The sequence below is a fragment of the Mercenaria mercenaria genome, chromosome 8 (assembly GCF_021730395.1).
Source record: "Mercenaria mercenaria strain notata chromosome 8, MADL_Memer_1, whole genome shotgun sequence".
NCBI classification, from domain to species: domain Eukaryota; kingdom Metazoa; phylum Mollusca; class Bivalvia; order Venerida; family Veneridae; genus Mercenaria; species Mercenaria mercenaria.
The window spans coordinates 28,570,365-28,586,775 of NC_069368.1; the positions used below are offsets into that span (position 1 = coordinate 28,570,365).

At 35.3% G+C, this 16,411-nt stretch overlaps 1 protein-coding gene across 1 annotated transcript in view; it reads left to right on the forward strand.

Annotated features, from left to right (window-relative positions):
* LOC123565430 (myosin-IIIb-like) overlaps positions 1-16,411 on the forward strand; it is a 57,262-nt gene that overhangs the window by 21,810 nt on the left and 19,041 nt on the right. The window contains exons 19-25 of the mRNA XM_053549628.1: positions 1,330-1,513; positions 2,246-2,414; positions 6,113-6,273; positions 6,685-6,866; positions 7,762-7,851; positions 8,668-8,785; positions 10,680-10,727. Of these exons, the coding sequence (XP_053405603.1) occupies positions 1,330-1,513; positions 2,246-2,414; positions 6,113-6,273; positions 6,685-6,866; positions 7,762-7,851; positions 8,668-8,785; positions 10,680-10,727 (952 nt within the window). The remainder of the gene's footprint in view (positions 1-1,329; positions 1,514-2,245; positions 2,415-6,112; positions 6,274-6,684; positions 6,867-7,761; positions 7,852-8,667; positions 8,786-10,679; positions 10,728-16,411) is intronic.

Below are 16,411 nucleotides of genomic sequence, written 5' to 3' on the forward strand. Positions count from 1 at the left end.
TATAATTGTGTCGATGCGACGTTAAACCCAACAAAATAAATAAATAAAATGTAACTTAGTAGTAACAATTCAGATAATTAAGTCTTGAAGGCAAACTAGATGAAGTTGTGAAAATCACACAGTGAAATGTTACTAAGCAAAATGTTGTCAGGGGTAAAACTAAACACAGCTAAAGTAGCTAGCACACCTGCAAACCTTGAAGATCAAATGCCTCTTTACAAAGAAATTTTCTTTTCCGTAAAATGAAGTTCTTAGTAAATTAACACATCCAGAGCAACACTTCTATACAATTGAGCCGTGCCATGAGAAAACCAACATAGTGGGTTTGCGACCAGCATGGATGCGGATGCGCAGGCTGGTCAGGATCCATGGTGTTTTCTTTTAAAGCGTATTGGAATTGGAGAAACTGTTAGCGAACAGCATGGATCCTGACCAGACTGCGCAGATGCGCAGGCTGGTCTGGATCCATGTTGGTCGCAAACCCACTGTGTTGGTTTTCTCATGGCACGGCTCATATATTCTAGTCTTCATAGAAGTGTTCAGTTGGGAACCTCAGTGTGGCCTAGTAGTTAAGGTTGTTGTCTTCAAATAACTTGTCCCACACTGATGAGGGTTCCAAACCTCCCTTGGGGTGTACAATTCTTCATGTGAGGAAACCATCCCTGCTGGCATACAGACAGTTGGTAGTTCTACCTAGTGCCCTCCCATGTCTGAAATATTGTCAGGAGGGGTGGGGGTGGGGGGATCTTCATCCTCCATCAGAAGCAGAACATTTGCAGTATGGTCTGTATTTCTGTCTGTGTGACTCTGAATCCAATAAGACAAAGTGCTCAAGAGAGGTTGCATTTTATAGAAAACTTGATGTTCCCATTAAAACTGTATTTTAAAATAAAGAATATTAAAACTGTAAAACTATTTTTAAGATATTCTTTAATAAAATAGGACTTTTTTGTCTACATTTAATGAATAGTCATTCAGTTATGCCATCACCATTTTCTTCGAGATTCAGCATTATTTTTGGGATTCAGCCTTGTATTTGGTATTCAGAGTTATTGATGGGGATTCAGCATTATCTTGAGAATTCAGCACTTATTTGGTGATCGCATTACTTTGGTGATTCATCATTGTCTTAGTGATTCATCATTGTCTTGGTGATTCATCATTATATTGGGGATTCAGCATTATTTTGATGTTTCGGCATTATCAGGGAGTGAATATTTTTTTTTTCTGAATATTGTTTAACTTTTAGATATGTTAGTTAGTTTTATGAACTTTTCATTTACACGTTACATGATTTTATTTTTCATAACAAAATTTGCAAATTTGCAGGTACAAAGTGATTTTATGTAAACCACAATTGCCTGGTACTCGGGAGAATTGTATAAAGATTCTGAAGGCTACAGGGATCCAGGGATGGCAGGTTGGCCGGACCAAAGTGTTCCTTAAATACTTCCATATTGATCAGATAGCAGATGTACTGGAAACCATGGGAAAATCTGCTATTCATATTCAGGTTTGTTCTATCAGCTTTCAGTACCTCTTATGAAAGGCTCAGTAAAGCTAGATCTGCTACTGTTGTGATCATTGAATTATGATTCCAGAAGATCTTATAAATTTCATTTTGTTACTACTGATACTGTAAGAGGAAGTTAATGATATTTAATGATATAACTAGAATGATTCTATAATTAGAACTGTCATGTACGAAAATGTGAAACTCATATGATTTCTGCAGAGAGTTATATTATTAGAAGGATAATTTTTTATTATGTTAATGGTTGAGGCCTAGACAATAATTAAAAAGTCATTTCTTACAAGCCGTAAGTACAGTGTGAAATACCTTCCTGTTATCAAATACTTGGCCTACTTTTTAATGTTTATTTAGATAATTATATGATTATTTCTAGTTGGTTTAACACTGTTTAAGTTTGTAAGATAAAATAACAAGAACTGATAAAATTCAATAAAAACATTTGTACATGAAAAATTAAACTTTAAATAATAAGTTGCAGTTTAATAACTATCTAATTGTTTAGCGTGTGCTTTTGTATTGTTTGAGTATGATAATGCACATTTTTTAAAAAATGCTTGTTTTTGTTAACAGAAATAGTAAAAGTTAATTCATATAATGATTTATCTGGTTTTGTAGAGCTATAATATAGACCAGAAACATACAGCAGACATATGATTAGGAAGTAATTTCCTGTGATATTCAAGTTTGAATTTTGAACTCTTTTCTCTACAGAAACTTGTTAGAGGGTTCCTAGGGCGTCGTAAAGCAGCACGGAGACGAGAGGTTGCTAGGCAACAGGCAGAGAAGGTAGCTGCACTACTGTCACAGGTAGAAGGGTTGTCTATGAAGCTGATGTCACAGCAGCAGACGGTCAAGCAGAATGATAAAAGTATTCCTCCAAGTAAGTGCATTCCTTATATTTTCTCTTGACCTGTCCATGTGACTGCAAACCTTATGTCTCCTTGTGTTTTTAAATATATTCCAGGAATAGTGAGACTTGTTTTACCCATCCGTCACTGCCTGATGGCAATTTTACATCTTGGTGGACATTTTGTGTGCAAGATTATATATCTCAGTAACCATTACATATATATTGGATTCAATCTTCAAACAACACTTCCTAATCATCAAACCTACTGGAGTATCCAAGTTAGATAACTCATGGTTTAATCTAACTCAGATTATGGCCCTTTTTTTCAACTTATACATTTTTTGAAAGATTTTTTTTTTCTATTTTGCTGAATCACAGTAACAATTACTGGATTGAAAATTCACACAAGGCATCAATCTTCTACATAACCAAGTTTGAGAACTCTTAATTGAAATTGATTCAAATTACATCCCTTTCATGACTTTGATTGATCTTTTTGTTTGCAGGTTGTATTGATTGCCATAATTTTAATTTGTACAAAATTTCAGTTTATAACATATCTTGTGAGATCAAGGCTTTAGTTTAACCCTTACTGGCTGGACATGATTGGTTCTGCCTTTGCGACCAGTGTAGATCATGATCAGCCTGCACATCCTTGCAGTCTGATCATGATCTTCGCTGTTCGCTATTCAGTCATTATCTTTTTGGTAAGCACCCCTTTAACAGTTAATGATACTGTCCAAATTGGAAGATGGACAAGTTCATTATAGAAATTTAGCATGGTAAGGGTTAACTTAGAAGTTGTTGATGTTTGACTAAATAAAAGCTGCCGATCAGTCGAATGGGCAGTCTTATTTTCAGCTCTTTTCTAATTATAGATTGCTATTAACAATAAAACCTTTAATAGAAGTACCAGTTGTCTATTGATTTTCAATATTTTTTTATGCACAAAGGTTTTTGGTAAGTCTACAATATATGAAATTAAGATTCTTAACTGCTTCTTGAATTATTTTTGATGTTTATGTCTTAACCTTTAGCCTGCGGGCGGCAAGTGATATTTTACCTTTGTGATCAGTGCAGACCGAGCTCAGCCTGCACATCCATGTGGGCTGATCATGGTCTGCACTGTTTGCTATTCAGTCAGTCAATTTTTTGTAAACACCCCTTTAAATCATAAGTGGTACTGCCCAAAACTGAATAATGGACCAGCCCATTTCAGAAATTTAGCAGGGTAAAGGTTAAATAAGTTTATTTACTTTTTACTTATAACATTTTTATAGCATCAATTTTGTTACAACTAAATAAGTTTATATCATTTTGCAGTAAAATTTATAGTGTAGACTTAAGGTATGTGACTGCACGTTTGATAAACCGGAAGTGATGGCATAACGTCATTTATTCGGTAAATGTAGAATAAAGCCTGGATTCGGCATACGGAAATGAAAATCATTTTATGAATTAATAGACACCTGTGAGTAAATTTATTACAGTGGCACTATTGCTATATTCCAAAAGTCAAAATATGATATTAAGACATATGATACGTTATAAAAATCCATGAGAAAACCAACATAGTGTGTTTGCGACCAGCATGGATCCAGATCACCAGCACATCCGCGCAGTCTGGTAAGGATCCATGCTGTTCGCTTTCGAAGCCTATTGCAATTATAGAAACCGTTAGCGAACAGCATGGATCCCGACCAGACTGCGAGGTTTTCTCATGGCGTGGCTCAAATAATGTCTTAAAATTAGCGTGAAATGTCTGGCTCACTTTAATCATGGTCAAATATCTCAAAAATAAGCAATTTATTTCGCCAAATTATAGACCATGTGTTTATTTACAACTGAGAAGTTTCATCAAAATCTACCTTGTAGAAAAATTCTATTAGCAAAAATGTTATGAAAGTTATGATTTTCCCATAGACTCCCAATTTATGAAATATTGTTTGAGGGCCATTTTTTCCAAACCAGTCTAGCAAAAAATCAAGCGCACATCCCTATCTTTTTTATTTGCTGAATTTTCTAGGTATATTCTGAAGTTTTGAAAAAATTGAGTTTAATCAAATTCTACATTGTAGAAAAAAATTCGATCCAAACGGGCAGAACTACCTTAACTGATAAGACTTTGTTGATTTATTTGTAACATCTTTGCAGCCTTTGCCATATAAGGTAATTTACCAAGCTTCATGGTGGTATGGACATTTAATAGGAGAAATTTTTATACTTGCACATGCATATTTACAGGTTTTGTCCAGTTGTCGCACAATTAGTTTATATTGTACCTTGAAAATTTATGTTTGCTTGTTTATCTATGTTCAAAGAAATCCAAACGCATTGTCAACAGCTAATTTCAGTGCATATTTATTTATTATTTGGAATTGTTCTTCACTTGTGACGCTGTGTGTCATTCATGTTTTAGGCACTTGCTGCTGGGATTTTTTTATAATAGCTTATACCTTACAATATAGAATGCTATAGAATATTGTTAAGGATTTTATACTAGCAATATCTAAATGAGACCATTTCATTTTTATCTTTGAAAGGTTGCATTATTTTACATGACTATACTGTGAAATCATTAATATTCATTGGGGACTAATTTTCATGGATTTCGTGGTTGAGTCAATCCACGAAATTTAATACGAATGAACAAGTAAAATTTCCATTTATTTTATGTTCAAAATTTGAAATCCATGAATTCATATCCACGCAAAATTGCTGTTCTTACCAAAACAACGAAATTTCATGCCCACGAAATTAAATGATTTTACAGTAGTTGCTATATGTTTATGTATATATGGGTCAGCTTTCTTTGTACTGTTTTTTGGTTTCCATGTCTGCCATCTTGTTTTCTGCTTTTTGTTGTCAGCAGTTTGCAAGAAAGAAAGGCTAGATAAAAGATCAGCTTCATCATGTTAAACGATGTCCGTTAAAGTATTTTGAATTAATTTTGTTGGGTTTAAACTCACACCAACACAGTTAAGGAATATCTTGACTTTTCTGGCATTGATGATGGATGAAGATACCGGCTGCTTTTCTAGGTATTGTGTCAGGCATGGACAAGCACCTGGGTAGACCCAGCGAGCTTCTGTAAGCCAGCTGTATCACCTTCTCACAGAATTCTATACCCCAAGTCGGGCTTTGAACTCACATCGAGAAGGGGCAGGTGATAAGTGTCATCAACTATAACCATCTGGCCTTGGAGGCCCCTAAATTATTTTGTTTTCAGTGACTGCCCATGTAGTGTCTCCAATCTTGGTCAGAATTATCAGTGTGTTGACCCTGATGCTTCTGTCTCTTAAAAGGGACCTCCATTGCTGTGCCCCTAACCAGTGTGTGTAGGAAACCTTACTAGAATTCTTCGTGAGAGGAAGCCATATCACTAATTTATTGAAGGTTGGCCCAGGCTCTACGAAGATGTTTGCTGGTGCCAGAAATAGCACACAAAGGGGCGCCTATAGTTTTCCCCCACCTCATAAGCTGGAGTGGAAATGTCACCATATAAACTACATTGTGTAGAATTAAACCCAACCAAAATATAAAAAAATTATCTGCTACTGAGAAAGGTTCTTTTAGTCATGGTAGGATTATTTTACTGTTGGAATGATTACGGCTTTGGTTATCAAAATAAAGACTTTTTTGAGATATTTATTAGTTTCAGTATAATTTGAAACAATTAGCTTGTTTTAAATAGAAATGAGTTAGTCTTACATTCTTACTCAACCCAGGTTTCTTTGGGCGACCGGATAGTATTATCATGGAAGGACCACCACCACGTGTACCAGACTTCCCCTACGGTGCCCTGTCATCAGTAGGAGGTGTCAGCTTGACCGCTTCAGATAAAAGAGATTATTTGCAGCCTAAAACATTTGCCGATTCTGGAACACAGGTAATCAAACTGACAGTGTTTGTTTAATAACTAAGTGTTTCTTCACAAATCACTTTAAATAGTTCTGTGAGATAATGAGGAAGTAAATCAGCCATGCCATGGGAAAACCAACATTGTGGGTTTGCGACCAGCATGGATCCAGACCAGCCTGCGCATCCGCGCAGTCTGGTCAGAATCCATGCTGTTTGCTATCAAAGCCTATTGGAATTACAGAAACTGTTAGCGAACAGCATGGATCCTGACCAGACTGTGCAGATGCGCAGGCTTGTCTTGATCCATGCTGGTCGCAAACCCACTTTGTTGGTTTTCTCATGGCCAGGCTCAAATAATTTTGATTTTCTGGTATAAAGTTATGATCATCTGTGTTTTTATTGAGAAAAATATCTCAGTCTCTGTTTATTCCTGCACTAGGCGAGTGACAGTGAAGAAGATGAGATTTCTGACGATGAGTTTGTACCCGTACCGTCAACACAGCATCCTGGCAACAAGATGGCATCCGTCCGTTGGTTCCAGGAAACACAAGCTACTCAGATCTACGATCCAAGTCAACAGAACTTCATAGCTGAATGGTTTCATGGGGTTATCTCTAGAAGGTATGTTAAATATAATTACATGAAATTGAATCCACATCTTATTTGAGTATAGATCCAGGTGAAGGTTTATTTTAATTACATTAAAACATACTTATGCTCTAATTGAACCATGTAAGGGTTTAATAAATAAATTACATGAAAACAGTTCCCTTAGTTAAATGAAATGTCCTTTTATGGAACAGACTTCTGTAAAACGGAAACTGAACCTTACAGTGTTTTTATGCAAAAAGTTCTGTGTAAAAACATTGACCAAATGCATTGTAGTTGTTATTATTTCAATAGTACGGGAGAGAAAATGTTTAGGTTGCTTACTTAAAATTATTTACCTTTACACAAAACTTTGCTTAGGGTGTAAAATGCTCTTGTTTGAAGAGGGGCCTCCGTGGCCTAATGGTTAAGGCCACTGACTTCAAATCACTTGCCCCTAGTCTATGTGGGTTCGAGCCTCAACTAGAGGCATTGTATTCTTCAAATGAGAAAGCCATCCAGCTGGCTTACGGAAGGTCCGTGGTTCTACCCAGCTGCCAGCTTGTGATGAAATAATGAAGTTGGGGTCTTCCTCCACCATCAAAGCTGCAAAGTTGCCATATGACCTATAATTGCGTTGGTGGGACGTAAACCCAACAAAATAAATAATAAAATTTTGTTTGACCCAGCAGATTATATCCTAAGGCATATAATGACATAAATTTCAAAACATGAATATAAAAAAGAAGGAATTTTCATATTACAAAAATACTATCATTAAAACATGCTAATACACCTTGTAGTGCCAAAACAATATATAATGTGTTAAAATATTTAGTTTGAAAACTATGGCAACAGACATAAAGTAGTTTTTGACAAGATTGGTATTTAACAATATATTTTCATAAATTTTTCATATATTTTACAGACAATCAGAAACTTTGTTAAAAGAAAAACCAACGGGCACATATCTTGTAAGAGTGAGTGAAAGCAGATTTGGATACACACTCTCTTTTAAGTAAATATAAGTTATTTAACTGAGCCGCGCCATGAGAAAACCAACATAGTGCTTTTGTGACCAGCATAGATCCAGTCTGGTCAGGATCCATGCTGTTTGCTTTCAAAGCCTATTGCAGTTAGAGAAACCATAAGCAAACAGCATGGATCCTGACCAGACTGCGCAGATGCTGGTCGCAAATGCATATGTTACTCTCTCATGGTGCAGCTCAAATGTATATTCCACAATCAAAATTAATGTTACTTTTTTGAGTCGGTTTTGTTTGAAACATATTTTATTCGTCTAGTTTATAGAAGGTGAGTGGTTCTATCCAGGTGACCACTTGAGCCTGAAATAATGCTCAGAAGGGCAATTGGGTCTTTGCTAGAAAGATGCCATATGACCTATAATTGTGCGGGTGCAGCATTAAATGCAATAAGAACAAAGTAAATAGCATGAAACCCAGACCAACAAACGTTAGATAGAGATCACTTATAATTTGTTTGTGCTGTTAATTAGAAACAGGGTGATTTGTGGAACTTTATGGCTGAAGTGTCATGCACACAGCCACATGCTGCGAGTTGTGGTCTGGGGAGGCTGCATTTTTGTAACAAGGCTTTGCCTTTTGAGTATTCATCCTTGTTTTAAAAAAAAAAAAAATATACATACAGACAGCATTTTAGCCATGTAAACAAGATTTCTGCTGATAATTATGTATATAAATAGGAATAACATTTAGCTCTTTTCACATGTTTAAAGTATTAGTAAAAAACAACTTAATAAACTGAAGGTAGTTATAATATTTAGCTGACAGAATGTCTATCTCTTACTTGACAGAGCAGAACAGCGTGTGAGACACTATATGATTGATCAGTTACGAAACAAAAAGTTTATAGTTGTTGGAGAACCAAAGGTGCACAAAACACTGAAGGACCTAATAGATTATCTCAAAGATGTAAGTATGTCTACAGTTCATGTTTTTAAATCAACATTTTGATGAAAAATTAGTGCTATTTAATTGCACTCACCCCGGCATTGCTGTCGCTGTCACCTTTGGTTAAAGATTTTGATAAAGTAAAATATCTCTCTTACTCTAAAAGCAATTGACTCGAAACTTAAAGGTGTTTTTCACAATTATTTCTAGCGGACAGAATTTTTTGTAACTTTGCATATTTATAGATTAATGTATGACAAGTTAAAATAAAAAATAAAAATGATAGGTACCCGTGCTTCTTTTTTCAATATTTAAAGTTTATTAAGAACACCAAATCGGTATTTTTGTCTGAAGAAACAATACATACATGTCATAATAAAGCTACTGCAAACAACTATTTATTCAAAGTTTCACTCTGATGTTACTGTTTATGCATCACAATTAATGAAACCACTATAACTATGCATAAAATGTCAACTTATAGATATATTAACTCAGAAAAGATACTATTGACAGATGTCGAAAGTATCTGAAACTGAGAAAAACACGAAGTATTTCTTAATGATATGAAAAATCTAGCGGACAGAATTTTACCAAATTTTATATTATGTAAGTTAGAACTAAAACAAAAAATCTAAACCAAAAAATTAATATCAACCCGTGCTTGTTTTCAAGAAAAATTAAAAAATATTCACTCCACCCACAAAAGTATTTTTTCATTACCCCACCCACCTAAAAAATAATGAACATTTTTTCTTACAAAACAAATTACACAATGTTATTATCAGTTTCTTAACCAGTTTTCTTACTCACATGCGGAATAATGCTCCTTTAAGGTAGCATGCCTCTAGGTCAAATACTTTTTGAGATACGTGCTACACAAGCTTTCACATGCCGTTTACGTATATATTTGTCCACGTCAAGGGACATAAATCTGTTTTTACTGAGTGAAACCTCAAATAAAAGCACTGGTGCACAACTTCGCATGCTGAATTTAATTCTTGTGTGGTTTCATGACTCTTGACGCATATACTTTTGAGGTACATGCGACACAAATGTCTATACCCTTAATGTACAATTTGACTGTCAAGGGCCATAACTCTGGTCTTACTACGTGAAATGCGGGATGGAGCACAAAAAGTATAACAACATTTTTAGGAAGTCACATTTGCACTTGAAGGAGATAGATCTACGTTAAGATTTTCTGGAATTTTATTTGACTTGTAGTCGGCTGCATCATTACTGGACGAAATAGTTTACTTTCAAATTGGCTGTCCACAATGTATTCGATTCGAGCACTTCCTACGACTATTCCTCTAATAAAACACCATCACTTTTAAAGGTAAAATATGGATGCATGACCTATATTGTCATTACATACGATATTTTTGTGCGAGTGCGCTGCATATCCGACAATTTTGCACTTTCGGCGGCGAATCCTGAACTTTACAGTGGTTATTGCTTGCTGCGCGATTGAGCTGCGCACAAAATATTGTGATGAACTCCTTTAAAAGTAATTATTTACTATCAAAGTCTACACCAGGAGACACAATCCCCATAACTCTGATTTGAATTTTGACAGAGTTATGCTCCTTTTTAACTTAGAAACTTTTTGTTAAAGTTTTTGATAAAGTCAGATATCTCATTTACTATCAAAGCAATTGACTTGAAACTTGAAATAGTTATTAGCTGTTAAAGTCTACTCCAGGAGAAATATTATCCCCATAACTCTGATTTGAATTGTGCCAGACTTACATGCCCCTTATTAACTCAGAATATTTTGGTTAAAGTTTTTGATAAAGTCAAGTATCTCTGTTACTATCAAAGCTTTTGACTTATTTCACATTTAACATTGTACATCTTTATTGTAAAAGTTTAATAATGTAAAAATATTTGAACAATTCTTGTATTTCAGAATAAACTATCTAACTGGGACGGCTATTTAATAGATCCTTGTGGCCAGGTAATTACTCATTTTGTCCAGATTCTCTTTCATGATTGACATACCTGTGTTAAGCATCCAACCAAGGGAATGGACACAGTCTGGCTTAAGACAGGTGACTGCTTAAAACAGGTGGTTGCTTAAAACAGGTGACTGCTTAAGGCAGGTGACTACTTAAGACAGGTGACTGCTTAAGACAGGTGGTTGTTTAAGGCAAGTTGGGATTGAATTAAAAAAAGGCTATTTGAATAGTCACAAGATTGGTTGTTCATGACAAGTTTTTATTTAATACAGGTGACTGCTAGGGCAGGTTTAACTGACATAATATCATACATCACATGTAATTTATGCTTTGACATGTGCTTTTTAAGGAATAGCTTTTGATACATCGAAACTTAAAGGGTAGCTGCTTTAGTGTAAAATGCTGGCAATTTATATTATTGCTATGATAGGTTAATGGTATAATTACAGAAATGAAACTGAATTGTAAATGTTTGCCTGTAAAATATTGCTTTGTTCACTGCTGGGTACAGAATCTAAATGATTGGCTTGAAATGAATGGGTGCTGGCTTTGAATCTTTCCTGCGGGTGTGAAAACATGCTTTAAGGATATAGAATTCTTTTTATGTGAGGGAGCCATCAAGCTTACATACAGATGGTCAGTACTTCATGTTAAACAGTATTTGAAGGGGCACTTGGCGGGGATGTTCTTTACCATCCAAAGCTGAAAAGTCACATTATCACCTTTTATTTTGTTGTTACGCAAGACGTTAATCTAAACAGAAACAAAAAGACAAAATATCACTCATTACACTTGCCGTGTTGAATAGTTCGTTGAGAACTATTTTGTGTTTGTATAAGCTAATATATTGTATTCCAGCAGATCATTTAAAGTATATATTAAAGAATATTTTGCATTTTACAGACTAAAAATGTAAGTTGCTAAAGGGGATGCTGCACTATTTTCAAACATTGTATTATAAATGTCTAGAGCATAGCATATTGATAAAGCATTAGTAACATCAGGCGACTGTTGAACGTGATGTATATATAGCAAAATAGCTGTTTGACCAATGGGATGTAAAAAGAGTCGATAAGAGGGCATGTCAAATGTTGGGTTTTTAGTAACATTTCAGTCCAAATATGACATTTACAATAAATTAGTAATGATAGGAAGGCAAAAAAAGGCAATTTTGTATATTTCTTGTCATGGGACATACATTTTCTATTTTTGTAACCTTTCAGATGGTATGTTTATTCAAAGATCTGTGCTAAATTAATGTTTGAAAATTTTGAGCCGTCCCCTTTAAAAAAATTGCTTGGTGTAGTGTCATTTGCATATTTTCATTATTTGCCCAGTGTCATGTACCTTGCTTATGTCCTTGCAAACCATTCTTGCTCAAAAGCCAACCCTGTACAGGTACTTTGATGATTGTTTTTTTCTTTGTGTCTGTAGTTGAAAATAAGAATTGGTGCATTAAGTTGTAGAAGAGTGCATGTGACATAATTATGAAGACTGGTTTTCCAGTCACTTATCTATAATTATGTAGGCGTAGGGGGAACAAATTTTAAGTTTAAATGAATGCTTCTTTGTTTTTGTTTTGAGGTGATTTATAATTGAGTCGCACCATAAGAAAACCAACAAAGTGCATTTGCGACCAGCATGGATCCAGAACAGCCTGCACATCGGCACAGTCTAGTCAGGATCCATGCTTTTTACTTTCAAAGCCTATTGCAATTAGAGAAACTGTTAGTGAACAGCATGGATCCTGACCAGACTGTGTGGATGCACTATATTAGTTTTCTGGTGGTGCAGCTAAATTATTTTTTTTATGTGTTCGCATTTCTGTTCAATGCTTTGGCTGGAGTTGTGTAATAAACTCGGCAAGTATTAGCATGAAGGGGTTCAAGTAGATGACTTGTTATTTTAAATTATCATGAATTTTCATGTTAGTATATGTTTCTAAAGAGTATAGTGCCAGCCTGGATAAAGCAGCATTTAATTTAATATTTTCAAATCTCTAATTTTAATTTTAATATTTGTTTGATATTTCTTTTAAAATATCGTTGAGAACTATTTTGTGTTTGTATAAGCTAATATATTGTATTCCAGCAGATCATTTAAAGTATATATTAAAGAATATTTTGCATTTTACAGACTAAAAATGTAAGTTGCTAAAGGGGATGCTGCACTATTTTCAAACATTGTATTATAAATGTCTAGAGCATAGCATATTGATAAAGCATTAGTAACATCAGGCGACTGTTGAACGTGATGTATATATAGCAAAATAGCTGTTTGACCAATGGGATGTAAAAAGAGTCGATAAGAGGGCATGTCAAATGTTGGGTTTTTAGTAACATTTCAGTCCAAATATGACATTTACATATTTTAATTTTAATTTTAATATTTGTTTGATATTTCTTTTAAAATATCGTCCATTCTAAATGGAAGGATATTTTTGATAAAATAGGAGAAAACTCACACTGAGGTATGAAAGATCAAGCCCTTCCTAATACACAATGTTTTACCTGCCGCTAGATTCTAGCATTTTTCACTTGTTAAAAGTTAGTCACATGATGACAGCCTGTATTTCTGTGTTGGGCCAACAGATTTTTTGTTGGGTTAGGTTGAAATATGTGGCTGATAAAACAAGTCAGTTATTGGGTTTGTTAGTAAACATCCACTGAAAATATGTTGGCTAAGTGTGATAAATGTGGAGACTTGGCTGATGAATGTGGGGACTCGGCTGATGAATGTGGGGACTCATCTGATTAATGTAGTGACTCAACTGATGAATGTGGGGACTTGGATGATGAATTTAGTGACTCAGCTGATGAATGTGGGGACTTGGCTGAGGAATGTGGGGACTCAGCTGATGAATGTGGGGATTCGGCTTATGAATGTGGGGACCCCGCTGATGAATGTGGGGACTTGACTGATGCCTGTCCTTAACACCACAATTTACTCATACTGACCAGAGGGTCACTAACAAATCAAATATGTTCTCATATATTTTTTCCTTACTTAGATTGTTTGGCCAGCACATTGTCATGTCATTTCTCTTTGACTCTGATGGCATTTTCTGTGGAAATCCTGTGGTCATGCTTAAATAGCAAGTCCACTGTATGGTTTGTGACTTAATGTATTGGCACGTAAAAAAAGCAATAAGATAAGAACTTTAATAAACTAACAAAAACTTCAGTGCGAAAAAATATCAATTGCTAGTTATTTAATTTAGCTATGAGTGCATGCAATACTGTAGTAAAACATTAATAATGTAAGGCATGTTTAAACTTAGTTGATTTTTATGTTATTTTGGGTGGTTTTCTTGTGAATGCATTGTTTTCTTACAAAATGTGTTAACAAATGTACATATTCTACATGTTGTATACGTTTTTAGCTCACCTGTCACAAAGTGACAAGGTGAGCTTTTGTGATCGCGCGGTGTCCGTCGTCCGTCGTCCGTCCGTCTGTGCGTCCGTCCGTCCGTAAACTTTTGCTTGTGACCACTCTAGAGGTCACATTTTTCATGGGATCTTTATGAAAATTGGTCAGAATGTTCATCTTGATGATATCTAGGTCAAGTTCGAAACTGGGTCACCTGCGGTCAAAAACTAGGTCAGTAGGTCTAAAAATAGAAAAACCTTGTGACCACTCTAGAGGTCACATTTTTCATGGGATCTTCATGAAAGTTAATCAGAATGTTCATCTTGATGATATCTAGGTCAAGTTTGAAACTGGGTCACGTGCGGTCAAAAACTAGGTCAGTAGGTCTAAAAATAGAAAAACCTTGTGACCACTCTAGAGGTCACATTTTTCATGGGATCTTCATGAAAATTAATCAGAATGTTCATCTTGATGATATCTAGGTCAAGTTCGAAACTGGGTCATGTGCGGTCAAAAACTAGGTCAGTAGGTCTAAAAATAGAAAAACCTTGTGACCACTCTAAAGGTCACATTTTTCATGGGATCTTTATGAAAGTTGGTCAGAATGTTCACCTTGATGATATCTAGGTCAAGTTCAAAACTGGGTCACGTGCCTTCAAAAACTAGGTCAGTAGGTCTAAAAATAGAAAAACCTTGTGAGCTCTCTAGAGGCCATATATTTCACAAGATCTTCATGAAAATTGGTCAGAACGTTCACCTTGATAATATCTAGGTCAAGTTCGAAACTCAGTCACGTGCCATCAAAAACTAGGTCAGTAGGTCAAATAATAGAAAAACCTTGTGACCTCTCTAAAGGCCATATTTTTCATGGGATCTGTATGAAAGTTGGTCTGAATGTTCATCTTGATGATATCTAGGTCAGGTTCGAAACTGGGTCACGTGCTGTCAAAAACTAGGTCAGTAGGTCTAAAAATAGAAAAACCTTGTGACCTCTCTAGAGGCCATATATTTCATGACATCTTCATGAAAATTGGTCAGAACGTTCACCTTGATGATATCTAGGTCAAGTTCGAAAGTGGGTCACGTGCCATCAAAACTAAGTCAGTAGGTCAAATAATAAAAAACCTTGTGAGCTCTCTAGAGGCCATATTTTTCATGGGATCTGTATGAAAGTTAATCTGAATGTTCATCTTGATGATATCTAGGTCAAGTTCGAAAGTGGGTCATGTGCCATCAAAAACTAGGTCAGTAGGTCAAATAATAGAAAAACCTGTGACCTCCTCTAAGGCCATATTTTTCATTGGATCTGTATGAAAAATTGGTCAGAATGTTCATCTTGATGATATCTAGGTCAATTTCGAACAGGGTCATGTGCGGTCAAAAACTAGGTCAGTAGTCTAAAAATAGAAAAACCTTTTGACCTCTCTAGAGGCCATACTTGTGAATAGATCTCCATAAAAAATGGTCAGAATGTTCACCTTGATGATATCTAGATCAAGTTGGAAACTGGGTCACGTGCCATAAAAAACTAGGTCAGTAGGTCAAATAATTAAAAACCTTGTGACCTCTCTAGAGGCCATACTTTTCATGGGATCTGTATGAAAGTTGGTCTGAATGTTCATCTTGATGATATCTAGGTCAAGTTTGAAACTGAGTAAACTGTGGTCAAAAACTAGGTCCGTAGGTCTAAAATTATTAAAATCTTTTGACCTCTCTAGAGGCCATATTTTTCAATGGATCTTCATGAAAATTGATCTGAATGTTCACCTTGATGATATCTAGGTCAGTTTCGAAACTGGGTCATGTGCGGTCAAAAACAAGGCCAGTAGGTATAAAAATAGAAAAACCTTGTGACCTCTCTAGAGGCCATATTTTTCATGAGATCTTCATGAAAATTAGTGAGAATGTTCACCTTGATGATATCTAGGTAAAGTTAAAAACAGGGTCACGTACCTTCAAAAACTAGGTCAATAGGTCAAATAATAGAAAAACCTAAAGACCATATTTTTCAATGGATCTTCATGAAAATTAGTCAGAATTTTTATCTTGATAATATCTAGGTCAAGTTCAAAACTGGGTCACATAAGCTCAAAAACTAGGTCACTATATCAAATAATAGAAAAAACGACGTCATACTCAAAACTGGGTCATGTGGGAAGAGGTGAGCGATTCAGGACCATCATGGTCCTCTTGTTATACGATGCTTTCCCCAGACTGCAATTTTACCTTTTTGATATTGTTTCCTTTCAATGACCAACAATTCCTGCTAGGTTTATACATAATGAAATGTATTCTGGATCCCTGGAGAACTAGA